This window comes from Prinia subflava, chromosome 7 (genome assembly GCF_021018805.1).
Source record: "Prinia subflava isolate CZ2003 ecotype Zambia chromosome 7, Cam_Psub_1.2, whole genome shotgun sequence".
NCBI lineage: Eukaryota > Metazoa > Chordata > Aves > Passeriformes > Cisticolidae > Prinia > Prinia subflava.
In genome coordinates this window covers 25,688,858-25,711,616 of record NC_086253.1, presented here as the reverse complement: position 1 = coordinate 25,711,616, position 22,759 = coordinate 25,688,858, and the positions used below count along the sequence as shown (strand labels likewise).

General features: G+C 39.8%; 1 protein-coding gene across 5 annotated transcripts in view; it reads right to left on the bottom strand.

Moving 5' to 3' along the window:
• The window catches only part of ATP10D (ATPase phospholipid transporting 10D (putative)), a 45,351-nt gene extending 25,607 nt beyond the window's left edge, over nucleotides 1-19,744 (bottom strand). For 2 of the 5 annotated variants that reach the window (XM_063401878.1, XM_063401880.1), the window contains exons 1-7: nucleotides 19,602-19,648; nucleotides 9,179-9,484; nucleotides 8,095-8,289; nucleotides 7,006-7,210; nucleotides 2,989-3,074; nucleotides 1,706-1,812; nucleotides 820-951 (exon numbers count right to left, since the gene is read on the bottom strand). In XM_063401878.1, the coding sequence (XP_063257948.1) occupies nucleotides 820-951; nucleotides 1,706-1,812; nucleotides 2,989-3,074; nucleotides 7,006-7,210; nucleotides 8,095-8,289; nucleotides 9,179-9,444 (991 nt within the window). In that variant the 5' untranslated portion in view covers nucleotides 9,445-9,484; nucleotides 19,602-19,648. Of the gene's footprint in view, nucleotides 1-819; nucleotides 952-1,705; nucleotides 1,813-2,988; nucleotides 3,075-7,005; nucleotides 7,211-8,094; nucleotides 8,290-9,178; nucleotides 9,485-19,601; nucleotides 19,649-19,708 lie in introns of those variants that run through there. The other 3 variants (XM_063401879.1, XM_063401881.1, XM_063401882.1) reach the window with 3 other exon arrangements.
• Nucleotides 19,745-22,759: the final 3,015 nt, after the last annotated feature.

Here is a 22,759-nt window from a genome sequence, read left to right as displayed (position 1 = left end):
ACATGATAAAGTCAATCAGTTTTATGTAAAGTGTATCACAGCTCAGGGTTATTGTGTTAGCTGTTACACTGCAGTTCTTACTACGCTTTTAAACTACACTTTTATCTCTTGTGTTTTTTTCCCAACAGGAGTCTCAAGTATCAATACATGCATGAATAAACACCTTACATGCATTCTATCAACAGCATCTATACAGCTTGTCTCAGAAATAAAGAAATATTAACTACACTTCACGAACAGTTTTTTCCCTCCAAAAAAACCCTCTGGCAATTAATTTTGTTATCCTTGCTTGTCCAGGTTTTAGTCTACCAGTGAACACATCATCATGCCATCATTTTTAAGTGTAATCTGAAGAAGTTTTATCAAACATATTTTTAACATATATTAAACACCTTTATGATCTATTGGGAAAGTTAGTCTGTTTGGATTTACTCAAGCTAATCATTTAATCAACTCCTGAAACATCAAGCCAGTACAACTCTAGTCACACTGGGTCTCTCATCTCAATGTGTACATGCATCTCATGTTACCTGAAATATCCTAAGAGAAAGCAGGAGTTTTGCAGAACAGTTAGTGAGAAAAAAGATAAATCAAATGGAGAAATAGGCTCCAGACCCAAAAACTCACATCAGGAACACATTCATTTTAACCACACTCCAGATCAAACACGATAACATGAACTTAAACCTCAAAGCACTTGCATCTTTCAGGGAATTACATATGGATGAAGACTGACAAAATTGATCAGCCCCGAAATAAACACTAACCACTGTAGGCTGAGAGAGGAAAATAGCAGGAATCTGAGCAGTTATCACTTACCTACTGCACCAGTTAAACACATCAAAAGTAGAAGCAGTACACACCAAAGAATATCAGTGTTCACTTTTCTTTCCAATTTACTGCGCTTGTAATGAGGGCCACTGTTATTCAGCATAGCTTTGGTTTCATGACCTGCAACCATAATGGGCATTGTAATTTTCTAATAACAGGTGTCACAACTGCAAATGCTTTATACTTCTAAAGCTATGGGAAACAGAATATTTCTATTAACTAATATTTGAACAGCCATTATAAATACAAGCAAATTAGATTTTCCTACAGTACATGAATTCTGTCCTAAAGAAAACTGAACAAGCTAAATCAAAATCTGTCATGTATATGTTAACTTTTATTAGCTTACATTAACTGTCACTAATATTCTTTCCTATAAAAACAACATCATTCTTGACCCTTCCGTATTATTTCTAACATTTTCTACAAAATCCTACACCTGTGTTACAACTATCTGGCTGGATACATCCTATTGATTAGTGTAAAAACCTCTGTCCTTTCTACAAATTGTAGAACACAACTAGAAGAACAGCACTAGCTTTGGTTTTGGTTAGGAAAAAAGCCCTAAGCAAGTCATGCATTTCCATGTCCATTTCAAAATCTCAGTTTACCACTGCAACTAACAAGTTGAGGATGAGGACCTGTTCACACACAACAGATCCTCCCTTCCAGGAATAATCAGGGGTATCAGTTTTTTACTGTTAAAACAGAAATAATTTAACCCAGATATGCATTCCTAAAATTTCTAGCTACAGTTGCCTTCTGCTGGATTCAAGCTTTTACTCTCTCAATTCCCCTTTGTGCAATACTGTTTCTTAGGGCACACAGTTATCTTGTTTGCAGGGCAGTCTGTGAAAGCCAGGGGTTCACTAACCTGCATACACCACTATGCCTACCACAGCTTCTGTGTTTCTTACTGTGCATCCTCGGAGCAGTAAGTTCTCCTTGCTGAGACCCACCCGATCCATGTTGGAATGCTCACTGCAATAAAAAGCACACCCTGTCAGCTGGAGGACTCCAACAATTACCAACCAGGCTTTGCAAAACCATGAGGAAGAGATTTCCCAAAGAAGCTGCAAGTCACTGACTGCCATCCCAGCATCTCTGATTGGACTTTTCTAATGAATGGAGCAACATGAAAGCAGATCACCCTTGAAAATCCGAGCATGTAGGCACCGCGTTACAATTTTTTTTGTATTTAAAAGCCTAGCATTTGCCATCTGGCACATGAGAAGTAGGCAACACTAGTGAAAAGAGATCCAAGACAAATACTGGAAATCTGAAACCCTATCTTACTCGGATTATCAGCATCAGATATTTGAAAAAAATATAAAATCTCATCCTAAATATACTGTGAGTACCATCAATCCTCTGTATACTTTCAGTGCAGCTAGGCCCACTCCTTGTCAAGGTGCTTCCCCAGACAATAAAATTTACACATATTTATTTTTATTCTCAAATATCTAATGTGTCAGTGTGAAAAGGGAAGAATATAGACATTCTAACTCTCAAAACCTGAAAACAGGTCACCCTATAAAACAGTATTTTGTTTTCTTATTATCTATAGAACGTCATGAACCTGTAAGAATCACAGAATGGCTGGGGTTGGAAGGGACCTTAAAGATCATCTAATCCCTTAAGGTTCCTTCTGACCCTACCCATGAAGGAAATCCCCAACACAAACTCAGCTTGAAGAAAAGACACAGACAGGCACAGTGGTCCAAAGGAGTTGGATAAATTGACTGAAGCTTACACAAAACAAATCAGAGTAGGAAAGGAAGCCAGTCCTTCCTATTTCCAATCCTAAGCAACGCAGCTAGCCCAGTCAGACCAAGGTCCAGAGCAGACTGTAGATACCATATGTTATGAAGAGCAGACTTAAAACAGCTATTCAAGTATGAAATACATACTTGAAAAACAGCCTGAACCAAGATGTTGAAAATATTTAATACAAAATAAAAAGCATCAGTGCCCCATCTGCTGCTCAGAAAACCCTTCTGGAGCACTGTCTGTTGAACTCTACTCAGAAAAGCAGTGGTGCAAACTGACCTCTATCCATATTGTTATTTCTTAAAGCAAACATTACAAGATCTCCAAAGATTAGTAAGAATGCCAAAGCAAATGACAACAGTTTAAAGGGCCACCAAGCCTACTTACACAAAGCCTCGGAAAGGACTGAGATCATTGTTAGGACTTTCACACTCTATTCTACTGGAAAATTCTTCTGGATCAATTTCAGAGACCTAAAGCCATGATAAGGAAAAAACCCCAGAGAACTCAGACAAATGTGATGGAACTTAAAAACATCATAAATTCAGAGGTTCAGATACTACTATCTAACATTTTAGCCTCTAAACTGTAGGTTGCTGGTGGTGTTGATGGTCTCCTACCCAGTATAAATCAGACTTACACACCATAGGACTTCCCAGTAAACATTATACACTGGCAAATATCACATGAATTGCTGATATTTTGAGAACACTGGAGAAGAAAAAAATGGGTGGAAGGATGAAGAGGAAGAAAAAAATGCAAAACCAGTCAGAACATCTGAAAGGCAGAGATTTCCCATAGATTTTTTCATTATATGAAAAAATAAAAAAGAAGAGACACTGTATTCTCTGATTGCAGTCTTTTTTTTACAAAACCAGGATGATTTCCATGCTAACACAAAGCAAGCAGGTAGAACTTTGCAATGATGATTGAGACTTACAAGTACCAAAGAAAGGGTTGTTATGAAAGACCAGAAGTACATGTTGCAAACAAAGAGAAGGTGAGCTCTTCAGTGAAAAGTCAAGTGAAACAAATCTCCTGTATTAATAAGAATGAAACATGACACGAAGTAAGAGAAAAGCCAAAAGGCTTTATCTTTGAAATTACTGCTATTGCAATTTAATTTCAATTAATGGCACATGAGTATGCTTCTAGTCTCTAGTATAACACAGACTTGCCACCGGTATAACTGAGTCATTTTCAAGCTGAGTACCTGCCACTACCTCTTTGGAAAGTCATTTGTTCTACTCTTTAAAAAATCCACCAATGACCAATTTAAGGTTTCAAACTCCTAAGCATAATTCTCTAATTCACAGATGTTACTGAATATATCTTCTACATAGTTACAGGTCTCTGAGAAGGCTGTATTCCATCAACAGGATGACTTTACACTAGCAGAATAGGAACTGTGAGTTTAAAACACAATCCTGGAAGTAGAATTTGAAACTCAGAAGACATCATATTGTTAGCAAGTACTTTGTTAGCTTGATTAAAATACTCTTTTTGCTATGTTTTGCTGTATTGATATGTTGCACTATGAACACAGCCTTTGCCAAACAGACATTCAGTCTCTTTCCAAATTTAGTTAACTGTGAAAGAGCTGTCCTCTCCACTGACCCTTCTCATGTTGATTTGCATAGGAGGTACAACATTTCTTTAAAATGTTAGACAGAATACTTGATTGATGCTTTTCAAGAATTTTGCACTGTACAATGATTCCCCAATTAAGAAGCACTCTCAAAGTGAAATAGCCAAAGCAGTCAATTCTTTTCTTCTACTGTCTGGAAACATCTAAATATATATCTCTGGTGGAGCTTCTTGTAATATACCTTGAAAGAGCAAGCACTGAAACTCTGGGTGTAATCTATAGTGGACACAGCTGTCTACACTCTGCCAGCATAAAACAGAGGTTATAAAAATTACGCCCAAAAGCAGGTATCTTGATATGGACACTCAGATCTTCCTGGATTATGTGTTTATTTTCTGTATTTTTTCATTATAATTGTGATTTTGGCAATGCAAATACTGAGAGTAGAAGCCTTTTTATCTTATTTCTTGATAAGTTTTCCTATGTTTCCTGGCACAAAAGAGATTTAAATTTTGGCAGAATTAGAATTACTTGGATTTTGTGTAAAGGTCCCTAAAGAAGGGTGACTATAAAGATGGAAACTGAGTAACAGAGCTGGGAATTATAGGTCCTGCATCAGACACTCACTGAAATGAGGAGATGCAGATCCCCAAGGCCAAGCCCACTTGCTTTGGCTGTGCTGTGTTCCTGACACATACACCATCTGATGGCATGGGAATGGAGTGGGTGTATGGCTGAGGTGGAAGAGGAGAGCTAGGAATGCCTTGGATCAGCTTGGCTGAGGCTTCCTGGAAGAAAAGAACAGCACTTTCCACTACCTTTGAGGATGCTGCAACCAGGACTGGATTCAGTCACTGACCATGCAGGCTGAGAAGAAACCAAATGGTGAAGTTCCTTGCTATCTCTTATAATCTAATAGGAAATATTCACTGTTCACAGTTGTTTTAGTGCTAATGGCATATTAGCTTCTCCACCCTCATGAACCTGTGTGTGGTTCAGCTAACCAAATGAGGGGTAGAACAAAAAGATTAAACCCTTCCTAAGAGGAAGTAACATTTGAGTATCTTGAAAGCAGCAGAGAAATGTCAGTTCATTCACAAAATAGCTCATCATCCTCAGGAGGTTGGTCCTCATCTGTTTTGTGTATTTCTCTTTGAATGCCAAGATGGTTGGAGACACTGTGTTCTATGCTTCATTACCCACTGCTATTTAAGAAGCCTTGAGTTAGTTTCCCAGTTTCTTTCCTGTTGTCATTTAAACGCTGAAAAAAATAATTAAAAAATCACTATGAGAGTTTCAGCTCCTGCCTCTTGCTTTCATTCTGCCTTGCCTTCTCTTAAAGGAACCCCACATGTATGAACAGGTGCCTCACTAATGAATTTTTTCATTGTGTTTCTACTTGCTCGGTCACAAAGAAGCAAGACATAACAACCTTAAAAATAGATTAAGACTCTGTAGTTCTTGTCTTCATACGTTCTTTAATTTGGTGTTGTTTATTCCTTTTCTTCTGAGGTTAAGAAGTCGGGGAGATCAGGCAATCAACCCCTTACATGGCACTGCCAGTTTTACTCTGCCTGAGTTTATAAGAACAAATTCCCAGGCTGGAGCTCAGCTGGAAGTGCACTGGAGGTCTGTGAAACAGACCATGGCTGCACATTCAGAAATCAAGCAATCTTGACCAGAAGACTCTGCAACAACTATAAATATTTTTTTTCCTATCTGATGACAAAAATGAACTGTCTTGAATGGTGAGGGAAGTGACACTTTTTTGGAGAGTACAACTCTTCCTAGAATTCTGGTACAAGTTTTCAGAAAATAAAGAAATCAGTCTCTTTCTCGAGCAGGACTCAAATCAGACCTTGGTAGCAGGAGCTCGTATGAGAACTGGGTCACCTCAGTATGCTGTAAGCCTGAAGAACCACTGGAATTTTGCTTTGTGTAATAATACATATATACAAAAGGATCAAACAGTGCTGCCTGCCTTGCTGTTTTAAGGTTAAATCAAGAAATAAAAATAAAAACATCAGTAAAAACATAAGTAAGCATGTGACTGTTAGGGGATAAGAAACAGCTCTGTTCATGAACAGCATATCATACTTTTGGTACTACTGTACCCACTAAGTAATGGCACTTAGAGACAACTTCTCCTCACTTTCTCACCACCACTGCAAATTCAGAGGGAGCTCAGGTAATTTTATCTCCAGAGGACTCAACAGTCTGTTGTTATGGACAACACTGAAGCTCCCTGTTTTAAGCATAGTGTTTCACCAGCAGGAGTGAAGATTACAGAAATGTCAGGATTCTTTAATCTTTTAATATTGTCTTTTTTGTGCCAGCCTCCAGCATTTTGGCTGCTAGGTATAATATTTAAGTATTGTATGGGAGTAACAAAGCATTTGCAATGTGAAGAAACAGTGAAAAAGATAATATCTGCTCTTCTCTCTAGGTTTTTATATAGCACAGATGTCCTTTTCTAAAAAACTCCAATTTCTCACCCATGCCATGTTATGCACCATAAGTAACTACTTGAGGTTTACCCGAATTGTTAATTGTGCTGGTTTTCATGACTTGAAATAGATTTCTTTCTCAAAGACAAATCTAGGTTATGTGAACCTCTGGGTTATGTGAACATGCAAAGATTTGCTCCAAAACCACTCAAGCAATGAATTAGAACTGTTCTTAGTACCTTGATTTTCAGAGGGGGATTGCTGAGCTACCATGAATTAGGCAGTTGAGAGGGCTGAGTTGTTTGGGTTTTTTAGTTCACCACCTGTCATGTCAGCTTCCTTACACCACTAGAAAAGCACAATTCTCACCTGCTCTGAATATCCTCTCACCACCTGTCTCTGCTTTAGATTGGTTTCTCCATCAAGGCCTGCAGTTTCAGTGTAACAGATCCCATCTGGGTCACTAGAATATAACAGCACCATGCCAGCAGGAATGATTTCGTTACGTGAAAGCCGGACAAAGTCCCCAACATTGACATTTTTCCAACACTCATCTATGTATTTCTTCTCTTTCCTGGAATACACAGAAAACCAGTGATTTTTTACAAATGCATAAGCTGAAAATGAGAAAAACCTACAGATGCTACTTGGGATGGCTACTACAACACATCAAAAGTGACATTTTCCAAAATACTTGTTTTCCTACACGGAAACAGAGCATGCAAGAAAGAAAAAAATCACTACACTTCCTTTATCTTTGTATGTTACATCTTGGAATATCCTTTTATCACAAGTAGAAAAGAAAAATAATTATGTGGGCAGCACTGATATGTATTTGGAGAAGTTTTTTGATGGTTAATTTAGAATATGATCAGTTTGCATTCCTGTCTTTTTATTACCCATGACAATAACTGCCTAGCAGACTCGCCACTAGCAGATTCCCTGCCTGACTTGCACCCTCAGGTGGAAAACTATCTTACTCTGTTTGGGGAAATGTTATCACACTATGAGTACAACATGGTGCCACTAATGAGCGATAAACTAGCAGCCTTTCAATCTCCATGAAGCCATTTTAGAGGAATTAAAAAGACACCTTTCAAAACAAATGCTATGTACAACATTTAACTAGTCCAAATACCTTGGTTAATACAGTACAAAGACATGTATGAACTCATCTGCCTCAAAGTAAAATTTGATTTTGCAGATTTTACACTGATTTGTTAACCATTTAACAAAACTGGTGACTGAGTCTCAACTAGTCCATGAGTGAACTGATCTAAATAGCCCTGCTTTGAGCAGAGGGTTAAGACTAAATGACTTTCAGAGACCTTTTCCAAATTAAATTATTTTATGCTTCTCTAAGTATCCAGAAGGCAACCAAAGGAGTTATCACTAACTTTTTCAAATGATAGTCAGAATGAAATAATAATGATAAACCACAAGACTGTTGTCTCTTACCTGCTATATACTTTGGTTAGTAAGTTGTTTATCTGTTTATCCATTTTGTACCTTGAGTAATCTTCCAGACCATCCTTTACGGCAATAATTGTCAGAACCCCTAACAGAGGTAGCATTGTAATTTCTTTTTGGAAAGCTTCAACCAGAGGGACCCAATTTAGGACAACTAGAAACAGGAAATACAAATTGGCAACTCTGAAACAAAGAGAAAACACAGGATTTAGCTGTGCCAGCAGACAATGATCCTTGTTTCCCCACTCCATGATATACAGACATTTAAATTACCAGTGATTTATCTTTTCTTCACCTCCCAATTTAAGGAATAACTATCCACAACTCTGTTTTCACTCTCCAGTCAATAGATTACTTAGCAACACAGCTGCTTAACATACATGATCAGGTGATGCAGAAACCAAGAATTCTCCTGCACTTTCAAAACTGTCCTCCAGGCACGTTTTCCAGAGTGAGGCACTGGTGAATTTGCACTCTCAAATTTCCAGGTCCTTTAAACTTAATTTTATCATCTCTTAGGGAAGATGATATATGTTAAAAAGGAAGCCATCCTGTAACCTCCCTGTGTAGCTTGACAAATAAACAGTTCTTCAAGCAGAAGGAAGATCAAAAAAATTGGCAAGACAGAAACACATGAGGGAAGGGGGAAAAGACATTTGCAGGAATAAGCTGAAAATCCTACTGCCAATTGGTGTGTGGCAGTGCTCCAAGAGCAAGGAACAGTTCAATAGTCCAAAGAACAGAACAAGCAGAAAATACATAAGCTAAGGAGAAAAGATTAGCTCAACAATGATGATAGTCAAGAAATTTGGCCATATAATACGTATATTTTCAGAAGTGATAGGTCAGCGAGGGGAATAATTTTTAATAAATAGTAACACATATAATATAATATAATATAATATAATATAATATAATATAATATAATATAATATAATATAATATAATATAATATAATATAATATAATATAAGTAACAAAATAAATAGTAACACAAATATTTAAATAGAAGGATTCAGCTTCAGAAGAATTACCACAATCAAAAAGAAGAATTACCACAAGGAGCTCCTTACCTGTGAAATTGTTCGAATAAATTCCGTGGTAAAAAATTCAATAAAGTATACCTAGTAGTCCGTATTTTGTTGTTCATGTACAGTTTTGATACTATTTCATACTCTTCTTTTAAATGTCCCAAACAGGGTATCACTATCCTGTGTTTGCCAGTAGTTTTTGATGACTGATACCACTTGCCACTTGAATTGCTGCCGCTGCATTCTCTGCCCTCTGTTGATATCAGTCGCTGCCAGCGGTATCGGGCCCAGCGGATGGGATCTGCCATTGCACCTCAAATGCTTCACAGTCCAAGGAGTGTCATCTCTCTGGAAAGATTTGAAAATACAGCAAGTTACACAACAATCCTCTAAAGGCTTTTCAACAAAAAGTCACAGCTACGGTTTTGAATAAGCCTAGGGAAAAATATAATTTTCCTAATGAACCCAACCCATATTGTTAATAGGTTATGTAAGGTCAGGAACTTCTGCTTCAAAGATTGAATTTATCTGAATTTCATCAAACCTTTCAGGATCCTATAATCTGATTATTCTGTTTAAAATGCACAGTATTTTTGTAATAGCAGTCCACCCACCAGTTTCTCATGCTGTAACATGGTGCAGAAAGGCAGACAAGCTGCTAATTCTGCAGATAACAACATTTTGAAAGGAATCCTCATCTCAGACACTGCAGTCCATGTTGATGGTTAACAAACCTTATTAAACTCAGAAGTCAACAATCTAGCAATATGCATCTGAATGCAGCCTTAGACACAAAGTGAGGAATTGCCAGTGAAAGGCACCAAGTAGCTATCATCAACAAAATTCCCTCCAATGAATTAGAAAGAGGTTTGAGAACTTTTAAAAACTGACAGAGGGTGAATAAATTTCATGCCAATGCTTCTTCTCTATCCTAACTAAGCTCTAGCATTCTACCCAGGAATTTGTTTTCCTACAGAAAACCGAAGTTCATAGCTATAGGTGACACTCACAGCTATACCTGTTGCTCACTTTATCAAATCACCCAATGCAGTCAGAAAACGCCTCTTGCACAAGCCATGCCTTAGTAGCTCGAAAGTGCTGCTTTTTATAACAAAGTTTTTTACAATTTGAAAGTTTTAACTAATGGTTGCTACACTTCTTGTATTACTTCTTCCATAGAACAATTCAACACACATTTGTTTAAAACTATAAACTGCATGAGCCCAAAATCATCAGTACTTCTCACTTTGGTTTACTTTCCTTCTATCTCATATCTTACTACCTGCAGAGATGCTAGCAAAATTTTTGACTAAATCTTCTTCCCAAATTCCCCCACAAAAGCTGCTTCTAAAACTTGCTGGATCTTCCTAAATGAAATATCTTTACAACAGTCTCTCCTGTATGTTTATCAAACTAATCCTGACTTTGGTTTCAGTCAATTCAAACTTCTGTTCATGTGGTATCCTTCTCTTCTACTCACAAATGCCACTCTGTCCTGCTCAGATTCCTCCAAAACATTGCTTTAAATAGTAATTTTCCAAACTATTAACTATTTTATCCAGACTGTCTTCTCTTACATATCTTCCTTCGTTCTTCTATTACAACTGCAGAACTCTTGACACATGAGCACAATGCCCTCACCAGGTCTTCTAAAATTGAGTACTATTCATATCTCCACATCGACCCATTCTGTTCTGAAAAAGAAGATTCTCCAAACTCCCTAAAAAAAATGGATATCTGTGTCACTAGCCCACAGCTAGAAAGCTTTTCTCTAATGTTTATCTGGCCTCTTCACCTCATCAAATTAAGATGGGACATTTTTGTCCTATCACCTTTAGATGTGGATAACTATTGACTGCCACGGTCTCTTGGAAGAGAGAGAGTAACCTTGTACATGAAATTCATGTTCTTTAGAAACCATGACCTGCACATGAAGGAGACCCTCTGTATAGCATTTCCTCGCAGTATCTCCTGGCACTACCCTACTGTTCTTCCAAGGCCTTTCTGCAGTGCTCTCCCAGACAACATAAGGGACCAATCTGAGGAAAAGGCTTTCCTTTTTTCTCAGTCCTAAACCTTGTGGTCCTGGTCATCAACAAAGATTGCAAAGGAATGCATCTATGTCTGGGACATCTTAGAGAGGCAAGAAAGAAGAGGTTGTGAAGATTTTCTAAAATACATGGCATGCTCTTATTTTCAGAGAACGTGGCATCTTCCACCTTCGCCTCCTCTAATCCTACTGCCTGGGAGACAGTTCCCAGAGGGACTGCCCTCTGCACACAGGTTACTATCCCATTTTAGTCAGCCTTTCCTCCAGAAATGGGAACTGACATTTAGAAGCAGCTGCTTCACGCCAGTGAATCACTTTAAATGTGTGGCTACCATACAGTCATACATATGAACACTGATCTCTACACTCGTGAAAGGGATGCTTCAGTTCATTTACACTGAACCTGAGAACAAGTCTAAAGCTTGAAAGGTCTTCAAAAATGTTGAAGGACTGCAGAACGTACTGCTAGTGGAGTCCATATATGACTATGCAGATTTCAATACACCTAGAGCTCCCAGATCCCTAAATTAACACACACCCAGCCACAAAAGTCAGGAATGAATTAAAGAACAAAGTACTGGAAGTTAAAGAATTTTAAAAGATGACTGGCTGAAAAGAGGTAGGTTTGGTTTTTTCCCTGCAATCACAAATTTCAGCAGTTTAACAATTAAAAAACCCCCAAACTTCTGGATTTTGGATGGCATCCTTAAGGCTTGGCTGTTTTGAGGAAACAACAATTCTCCTTAACTGTCTCTGCTGTGACAAATCAGTAACTATACAAACAGATTTTACATGAGAGGCCTTTACAAATAAATGTTTGTTTTACTAAAAATATGCTGGATTGTCAGGGAGAGATTTAACATGATTTCTTTGTTAAATTTATCAGACTCCTTCAAGCTTTCATCTTTAGCATGAATCATACAGGGTGTGTCAGTTAACTACACTTTTGCCCAATAACCTGACAAATCTCTACACACTGTTACAGTGTACAATGACCTAGTAGCAAACTAAAGCAAGTAAATGCCAGGAAATTTCACAAGATGCCACCAGTCAGGTATTTGAGAGCAGGTTACATTTGTAGTGAAAATCTTGTTTGTTTTCATAAGACCAGGCAAACAAACATCTGATACTGATGAAGAAGGAAGGAATTTTTTCTTGACCTTCCAGGGCTAATGGGAATGCAAGCGCTTTAAATAGGAGATCCTGTTCATTCAGTGAAAATTATATAGGCAAAATAACCTGTACAGCTAAAATACACCTCACAAATTTCAAAACCTTCTGAATTGTCTTTTTGGTTTACATAATTTTTTATCTTTTCTAGCATTTGCTACTGAGTGACCACTATTTATAAAAAATAAAGCAGTTGGGGAAAGCAGGGAGGAAGAGCACTGGACATTTTAACATGACAGCATGTTAAGATGGAATTCTTCACCACTGGATGAGGAGCTAATAGTTTAAACTGCATATGCAATGTTGCTGAAGAGCAATCACCCCTCACCACATACATCCTCTCTGACTCCTGACACAGCTCCAAAACCTCTGCCCCATCCTTCCTCAGAGAAGCAGAGCCTAAAAAGGAACAGGAAACATCAGACCCAGTTCCATGCACTGCATATTTTGTCACTACCTCCAGGATTCTAACATAACTACTACTACCAAAACTGAAGTTACAGGGATGCGAAATAACTAACATACCCACCACACTGGAAACACTGTATGAGAAATAACAAGTAATCTCCTATAATCAGAGAGGTGAATCAGACAGTTAACAGACATCTTGAGAACAAAGCATCTGGATCTCATACTCCGCCATAATGCCCTCTGACTCACCTGGGATTTGACTGAGCTACTATTTTGCATATGATGTTTTTCCAATCATTTGCATCAACACTTTAAAATAGCACTTTTGAAGTTTCAAACTTCTTGCATTTCAGAAACCTCTTGCACTTCTTAATTCTTTTGAGTAATTTTATTCCTCTTCCTCATTAAATTTGGTTCATAAAGTATTGAACACATTTGCTGTGGTGAGAAGGAGTTTCATCAGCTTCACATTAGATATTTTAAAGGATGAAGTCACTGAAGATCAAATAAAAACTATTTTAAACAAATTTTCTAAGAAATACATTCCCTTAACACAATATTTGACCCTCTTGCTGTGTTATTTTTCACAGCCAAGTCTTGAGTTCCCCAGCTAATGTGAAGTAGTAACACAAAACAGCAGACATTTCTTGAAACACTGGCAAACAATACACAAGATGAGTTAGTCTGAAGCACTATTTTTAGAAGTTTATTTCTAAAAAATATGTTTATGTCTAAAACCCCCAAGAATAATATTCCTGTACTTGAAAATAGGAAGCCTAAATGATCCCATGCTAAGTTTTGAGGACAGCCTCACACAAGCTAGCCTGTCATTTTCATGCTATACACCATTCACATAAACACTCTTGATCTTGCTAAATGGGAACAGCTGATATAGAGGCAATTCAGATATGTCTTACACTCAAAAAGGGAAGTTCTTGTAGTAAACTTACTGCTACTAATATAATGAAAATGATGAAATGTGGAAGGGAATTATAAGACACTGGATTTATTTGCTTTCTTGCTTCTTTTCTACACCAGTTCCTGTATGTGCTCCGATTCCTTCCTCTTCTTATAAAGCACTTTGAGATATGAAAGACTGGATGGACTAGATATGGTTAACAGGAAATAGCTGGCTGTCATACCTCTGTTCAAGCAAGGCACATTTTTACCACAGGACAGATCAACACTATACACTCTCCATGTCTGACAATTTTTTATCACAGTAAAAACAGGCTTTGAGAACTCTCTGCTAGTAGTAATGCTGAGAAAACTCCCACTTTTAAATGGTCTGTACCCCAGAAGAAGGGCCTTGCATTATAAAGCCCTGTGTAAGAATTCTCTTGTACATGTATTTCATATTTGTAAGTTGTTTTCTTTTCCCATCACTTCCACTGTCTCTTGAAAATTCTGTTAGCTTCCAACTCTGTGAAGTATCACCTGGATACCTGCATGCAAGCCTCTGCTCCTAGCTTTCCTGGTGGGGGATGGAGCTGACACTAAAAATTCCTTAGTTCCAGTTATATTATTGGTAGCCTTTGGCCAATCACCTAGCAATCACTGATCTCTCACACACTAGATAATTTCTTAAGATCATCAGCAAAACAGATATGTAGATAATTCAGCCTATGTTTATGCTCTGGAACTGCACCTTACTATTATGTTGTGGTCATTTGCTCACATGTCAGGTGTAGTGCCTTACCATTTACCCTGGCTTCTCCTAACCACTTCCTTCCTTCTGACAACATCCTTCTCTTTTACTGTGATCTCCAAATAATTATTCCTCATTTTTCTTTCAGAAAGCTCTTTGTTAAATGCACTTAGTAAATGACATATTTGACAAGAATGTTCCCCAGACCTTTGACACATGCATGCTTGTGGTGTGTGTCTCTATCCTGTTCCTTCTCAGGCAGTGTGCAGTAGGCCTTCATCTGGGCTAGGTTCCAGTAGGAAGTAATAAATCAATTCTTGGCAAACAGAAATGCAATAAAAAAATTCATTATCTTACCTGAAAAATTTCTACAGCACCTAAAATGGAAGCAACTCAGACAATGAATCTCCCCAACAACATTTCTTTTACTTTCCTCCCCACATGAATATATCAGGATGTTCTGCAGGTCTGAGGTTCTGAGTGACCTGGGAATATAAAAATGCCATCCTAGATGGAGGTCACACTACACAATGCTATGGAAGAGTGGATCATCCCCAATCCACACAACCATCCCACTTAAACCTCTCAGCAAGTGTTACTGCACAGGTTCACTATCACTTTTGCACTACACTGACAGAACTATACAGGCTAAATGTTAAAAACTCCTAATCATCCTTGAAAACTCAGAAGCTAGCAGAAAATGAAGAAGATTCAGGGAACCAGGACCTGAAGATTAATTTGCACTCTGAAGAACAAATACTTCTTTTCTCCTAAGGCTTGCTACTCTTTCTGTAACATGCACAAATTTCACAGATTTTTCACACGTTTGCAAGCCAATATGAAATCTGCTGAGACATTCTAATATGCCAAACAGATCTGAATAAGAGACTTTTGACAATTTATGGGACAAACAGGCAAAAACCTGCAGGAATCAAACCTTCAATTTGAGAAAATGATATGGTCATTTGAAACCATATATTCTGAGATATATTTATAGAAGAGCTGTAAGAATTCTTGAATTAAGAGTGAAAGGCAGATGTTAGTATGAACAATCAATTGCTGTGGCACTATTTTGCCATGCACTGCCACCTACAAACTCTAATTTAGCATGGCCAACACTGAAAACTTGCAAGCCTTGAAAAGCCTTGGATCTTAGACAATTTCTTGGTTATGAGTATGCTAAGTCAGCCATCAATAGCTCTTCACAAATGAAAAATAACTATCATGATGCATTAAAATCCAAGAAGTGCCAAGACCCTGACACAAGGATGGGTGCAAGATAATTTAATAGTAAACCATGCAATAATATTGTTTAACATACTACAGTGTGGGAACAATATATAAAAGCAGAAAATCTTCATCTTGGATAAAGTCATTTAGGATATCAATCAGATCTTATACCTACAGACACGATCAAACCATATACTAGTAAATTTTAGGTTTAAATTTCAGATGAAATAATTTCAAAATAAAACTGAAGACTGCTGCACAGTGATCATCTGTGAAAATATTCTACATCCTTTTCTCCATCAGAAAAGTTCTGCTTGATGTCCTGTTCTCGTGTGCCACATTTGTCTCAAAACTATAAACCAAAACATTACAGTTTAAGTCTTACTCTTCTATGATTGTCTTTCCACACAGGTCTATCTTTAGCTTATGGTCAGGCAGCATTCAGTCACTACAGTTGCTTGCTATGTGTAAAATTCCCATGAATTTCACAGTAAGACTAAGGTGTGGGCCATGTTAAAAATTTATATTGGTGTTCATGCAACGCAGAATGTTGTGGTTGCGGGGGGAGGTCAATTTTTCTAGGGGGAGGTGAGTAGGCCAATCAGTGATCAGCTTTCTGCTGGCACCTGGATTGGTCACTCGGAGGTTTGGACACGCCTCTGAGGACACAAAGGGTTAAAAGCAGGACTCTAGGGGGGTTCGGCCTCTTTTTCGATTCTGGTTCAAGCGGAGAGACGTCTCAGGCCTCCTTCCCCTGCCCAGCCATGAGGCTGGGTGGGGGAGGGGAAATACATGGTCGGGCTCAGGTAAGCTGGAGCCCCGGGGGGGAGAAGAGAGTGAACAGGACTGGAACTGAGCTGCCCCGTCTAGGATGGAGGGGTGGAAAACTGTGGAAGTGCCTTCTGTGTGTGCTCACCCCCCCCCTTCCCCCCCCCAAACCTCCAAGAGAAGGTGCCCAGCCACGTGGGAGTTGCTGAGCTTGGGAGTGCCTCAGCCTGCACCCTGCCGAGAGCTAGAAACTCTTAACCCTTGTGTGGCAGAAAGAAACTTTTCTTAGACATTGATTCTCATGACTGGTGGTTTCGGAGGAGAGAGGGAAGCAGCCTGGGACCGAGATGATAAAGCACGATTGGAAGGAACTCGATGGGCAAAGAATGAGAGGAGTAGCTTTCTGAGCTGGACTTTTCTTGCATAATGTCAGCCATAGACTGAACTTAAGTCTCTTTTGAACATAAACTGCATTTTGGGTGGATACAGCTGCCCCTGCTTTTGCTACAGTGACTGGCACTTGAAGAGTGGAGCGAGCAGAGAAGAGAGGGGGAGGGTGAGGTGGCGCCCTCTGCCCTCAGGGGAGACCTGCTCTTGGAACCTCGGCCCCTGGGTAAAAAGGGGAGAGCTTGGCATGCAAGTATCCTTAAAAGAGCCCTGTATGCAGCTTTAGACTATAGACAGCAGTGAGAGCGCTGGACATAAGAAAAAAAGAGAGTGTCACCCTGGCAGACTTCTCCGGGTGGTGCCAGGAGTGACATAGAAACACATAAGCGGTGGACCCGTGTTTTCTGAAGAACAGTCTGTGGTGCGAGAGAGACTCCTCTCTCCCTTGCTGAATTGAAGATTGGTTTGTTTTTGAGTGGTGATTGTTTGATCTAAAACCCAAAGGTTTACTCTGTGAAGAGTAATGTGTGGGGGGGTGGAAATTAGGAGAAGAAATGTTCTGAGAAGTTTTTATTTCTGTCTCTGTGTGTGTTTAAGAGTTTTTCTGTCCCTGTTCTTATGTAATATAATGAAGTCTTAGTGGTTTTTTTGTTTTCAAGATTTAAGCCTGCTCTGCTCTGTTCCTGATCACATCCCACAGTAGTTGTTAGGGAAAAAACATATATTCATGAGTGCATTAACATCTGGCCAGTGCCAACCCATGACACAGAAGAATGTCTTTTTTTTTTTTTTTTTGTAGCCATGTTCACTCCCTATGCTACCATAAATACTTTTAAGAGAAATGGATCCATACTGGCAGTGTTGCCGGTTTTTAAGGGGCCAAAACTCTATCATGTAGATAAGGTCTAGCATACTCATTGAAATTTATACTGAAAGTATCTATTACAGCAAGAAATTACTTGAGTTCCTAAAATCCTACATTAGGTCTCTGACTAGTCTTTTCTATTCTTCTGGTTTTCTAAGACACCTACATTATCCGCTACTCAAAAGTTCCATAAATCCCCAAGGCACTCACTGAGATTTTCAGGTCTAATGCTCTAGGGTTAGTGAATTCTTGACAAAACCAACTATTGTACAACCTCAGGAAGACAATCAGATTTGCCACAGACCAATAAAACCTGCTTACTGCTTGGGGATATATTGACAGGAATAACCTGTGAATCCACTTTAGCCACTAGAGACTTCCTAGGACTATAAGACATGACTCTTGAGATGTTATTTCAAACCTGAAACTGAGAAGTAACCTACAGCAGTTGAGGGCTCAACTACAAATGTGTATTTTAATGGTTTTATTAATAAAAATGGAGCCAAAATATACAGAAGCCTAAAAACAAAATATGCAAGGAGTTAAGAATGCTGAATTCTGACCCTAGTAACCCCAAAACTGAAAACCCCAAGACACTAGAAAATCACTGCTGTGAGTACTTGAACTGAGTTAAAAGTTAACACTGAATAGAACTGTTCTCACTTCTACTTTCCACTGGCTTAGTCAACTCCTTCATAATGAGTCTGGTACTTACTGAACCTGGTTCTCACTGATCTGCAAGACCTTTTACTAACTCAAAGACAGTAACATCACTGGATTTCTCAATCCATCATTACAGCTGTGAAAGTTCTCAAGTTGGCACAAGCAAGGTGGCACAGGAATGTCTGATTAGTATCTTTGAGTACTCATGTAGAGTACTTGGTCCCAAATTCAGTCTAGTTTTAAAAACATGTATCAGCTCTGATATATATTGCCTTGGAAATTCAGATCATCCAGAGCAGTGGCAATTAACAAAAGAATGCAATCCTCGCCTGTGAGTTCTACCTTCTGCTCCTGTAAGCAGTAAGTGCTCACACACTAGCTGGAAAAATTCAGTCTAAAACAATGGCTTCAGACCAGCTTTGGAGTCACACAGAAGAGCTAAGTGAATTCCACTCCGCTCCAATCCTAGGTAAACTTAGTGTCCTCTCTGCTGGAAACCACCACTAATGAAAACAGGAATAATGACAATTCTGTCATCTTTTGGTGATGCTGTGAAGACAAGTATGTTTTTAGTAAGGGGTTTCTCAACACTATGGTCATTGGTGAGACATGAATACCATGTAAGTATTCTTTTATAAGTACTAAAATAATAGTAATTTTGATATTAGAAGTACATTTTTCTTCAGTAGCTGTATTTCTGACAAGAACTTGGATTATTCTGTCCCATCTTTCTGAATACTTTTCATAATTAAGTCCAGTAACTATTGTGACCCAGTCCTGTGAGCGAACATGTGCACTCTGTGCCCCTCCATACTTTCCTGAAGTTTCTGGAATTCCCTGCGATTTACATGGACTTCAGTCTACCTCCTTGCCATGACTCTGTAAAGCAGCAAAAGGCTGACACCTCAGTCACCACCGTGAACTATTAAAACAAAGACTTTTGTTTCTGGAACAAAGTCGAGGAGATTAACACACAGAGTGGCGGGGGGGCGGGGAGGCTGGAGGTCGGTCGCGACCCAGGGGACATTTGAAAACATAACGCCACAAATCGTCCTTTTTTCCCAGCCGAGTTCCGCAGGGGCCATTCCACTGCCGGCAGAGCTTTCCGGGCCGGCAAAGCGCCACGGGCGGGCGGGCTGAGGGGACCTGCCCCGCGGCCGCTCCTGCCGCGCTTCCCGGCTTCATCCCGGAGCCCGGCACCGCTCTCCTCCCGCGCCACCGTCCACGCACCCACCCCGCGGGCGAGCTGCCCCTGAAACTCCTCAGGACTTACCGACGGAGCCGCGCTCATCCCCGGGGAATGGCCGCGCACCCGCCCCGCCCCGCCGGGTCTGCCCGGCCCCCCGGCCGCCTCCGCCCCGCCGCCCCGTCACCCCTCACCTGCCCACACCGGCCTTTGGCCGCTCGTTCTTTTCGCCCCTTTCGCCCTCTGACCCTTCTTTTTCAAGTAGTCGCTGAGGCGGGACCCGCCGGCCCGAGCTGCGGCCGGGGACCCTTCCAAAAGCGGCTCCTCCGCACGCCCCAGGCGCTGGGTGAGGGAGCTTAGCTCGCTGCAGAGTCCATGACACTTTGTTATTGTTTAAAGGTTTGTATTTTCTTTGCCTTAAGGCCTCGGCAGATGGAGTTTGGGGTAGGAGTATGACTATCACAGAATCTGACACCCTTGACAGCCCGTGAGGGAAACTGATATTCTTAATCTTTTACAGTCATTTACAACTGAAGGCAGCTTGGCCTGTCTAAGCACCAAGTTTTCTAGCCACTGGGCTAATAAAGGTTGGCAAACACTTCTCTTGTTTTCTAGGAAGTAAGCCTCTGGCTATTGAGAAACTGCCCAAATTACCTTAAACAAATCACTGCCATCAGGAACTTCAGTGGGTTTTTTCATCAATAACCCTTGTGAAGTCCCACATAGTCCTTTTTGATCTTACTGCCTTCCAGGGCACTCTTGAAGGCTGCTATTACAATGAAATCACATGGCCTTTTACATGAAAGTGAGAGGATTCCTGATTCCAGACCATCTTCTGTCAAAAAAGAAAGAAGAAAAAAAATTCCACCAGGAAATGTTATTTGCAGATCTCTTGGTCCTATTGAAATAGACTGGGGTTACCAGTACTTGCCCAGTGTCAACAATGAATTCCTAACAGAGAGCTGGGAGGGCTGTGCTGAGCAGTGGTACTTGGTTGTGCTCTCCTTCCCATGTATGTGCATGGTGTTGTTTTCCCTGTTTCCTTGATTCTAGAATGCCCTGCACCCCTGACCACGCTCTGAAAACATTTTGGTTGTGTTCAGTGAAGAGCTGCTGAGGATCCGTTCTTTGGAGTGCCCATGTGGCTAGTAGAAATTTCAAAACATACTGGCATGTCAGATGGAATAAACATTCTGCATTAAGGAGGTCTATAACTACTGCCTTGAAATTACATAGGTTCTTCTTAGCAGAAAAACATGTGGAGTTGTGTTTATTTGCAGGCAGGATCTATCACCTTTGCTGGCTAAGGTGCTGTAGGAAAGAGGAATAAACTCTGGGGATGGCAGGGCAAGCTGCTGCAAGACACAAGGTGGTAGTAGGCTTTGCCAAAACCCAGTTACTTGAAAGTGATTTAATTGGTTAACATTGATTTATTAGAACATTCAAGTTGGCAGAGATGTTTGACCAAGAAGAAAATATCACACAGCTTATCACCAACCACAGCATAATCCCACTGCAGTTGTAAATAATTTATATCCAGAGTCTTACATTTCCCATTCATGTTTTTTCATGCATGACAGTCCATTCTGTAAGCCTACAACTATGAAAGGCATTATTTTGTTTCCCTTGTTTGTGCAGGAATAACAATTCCCTCAATTAGGCCTGTACGTCAGTGCACACAAAAATACCTGACAAAACCATAAATGAACTACCCTGGCTGCCAGAAAGAGCACAGCTGGCTTAATGCAGCACTCTGTGCACTTTAATTGGATGTGCTGAGGCAGAGCATGTGAGCTGTTTGGAGAGGTAAGGCTGATCAGGGGAGTGGGAGGCATTGATGGCTCCTGACTTGGCCATTACATACACATTTTCACTTTTATCCTTCTGTACAATTGTCCAGTAGTATGAATGGTCTTGCTCCCAATGCAAAGCAACCATCCAGCATGTCTGAAGTTTAATTAAACTGTCTTCTGCCAGGTATCCTATGGAAGAGTAACTACAAAGACCACAGTCACCAGAGATAATGCTTGATTGAGAAATCTCACTAATAGCTTTTCTGTATGGGATAATAACACTGAACATTCTCCACATGGATATATCCTTTTTTGTTTCCCCCTAGAGATCTGCTGGTGTCTTTCATATCATCTCCTGATGAACCGCCACAGGAAAAAGGAAAACTTCAAAATTCAGGTCCTCCAGGGCAGTGGCGATTAACAAAAGAATGCAATCCTCGCTGTCAGTCCAACCTTTTGCTTTTGTAAACAGTAAGTGCTCACACACTAACTGGAAAAATTCAGTCTAAAACAATGGCTTCAGACCAGCTTTGGAGTCATATAGAAGAGTTATATGAATTAAATTCCACTCTGATTGTAGTGTCACTAAGTGCCCTAAACCACTTAGTGCACTCTCTGCTGGAAACCACCACTAATGAAAACAGGACTAATGACAATTCTGTCATCTTTTGGTGATTTGATGAAGCCAAGTATGTTTTTAAATAAGAGGTTTCTCAACACTAGGGTCATTGATGAGATGTGAATGCCCTGTAAGTATTACTTTGTAAGTACTAAAATAATTTTGATATTAGAAGTACATTTTTCTTCAATAGCTGTATTTCTGACAAGAACTTGGATTATTCGTTCATATCTTTGTGAATACCTTTCATAACTAAATTCAGTAAGTATTACTGTGGTCCAATCCTCTAAGTGACCATGTGTGCCCTGCACCCTTCCACACTTTCCTGAAGTTTCTGGAATTTCCCTGACTCATATGGACTTAAGTCCAACAACACAAGAGCTGTTGATGACTCCAAAACAATCATAGAGCTCTTTGTGTATTTCAAACCCTCTATCTGTTCATGGCTGCAATAACTGCAAGTACAAGCATGAAAACTTAGCCTGCAGTGCTCATACTGGCACTGTTTGGGACACGTGAAAGAGAGGAACTCATGAACTGCCAACTAAACTTGTTGGCAGACTGAAAACTTTCCAATGAAGACCTGAAAGGAAGAGGGAAATTTGCCATAGCATGCCATCAAACATTTCCCAGAGCACCTCAAGGTAATGGAATGTGAAAACCTGGGTACAATTCTTCTCTGGGAGAATCTCTTCCCCAGAGGAGAATCATACCCAGTGATGATTCCAGTGCCAAACCCACATAAACAGCAGTGTCAGTGGGGATTGGGGGTTGTAGACATAGATGGTTATCATTACTGCAGTGTGGATACTCCCACATCAGCTTAGTGCATT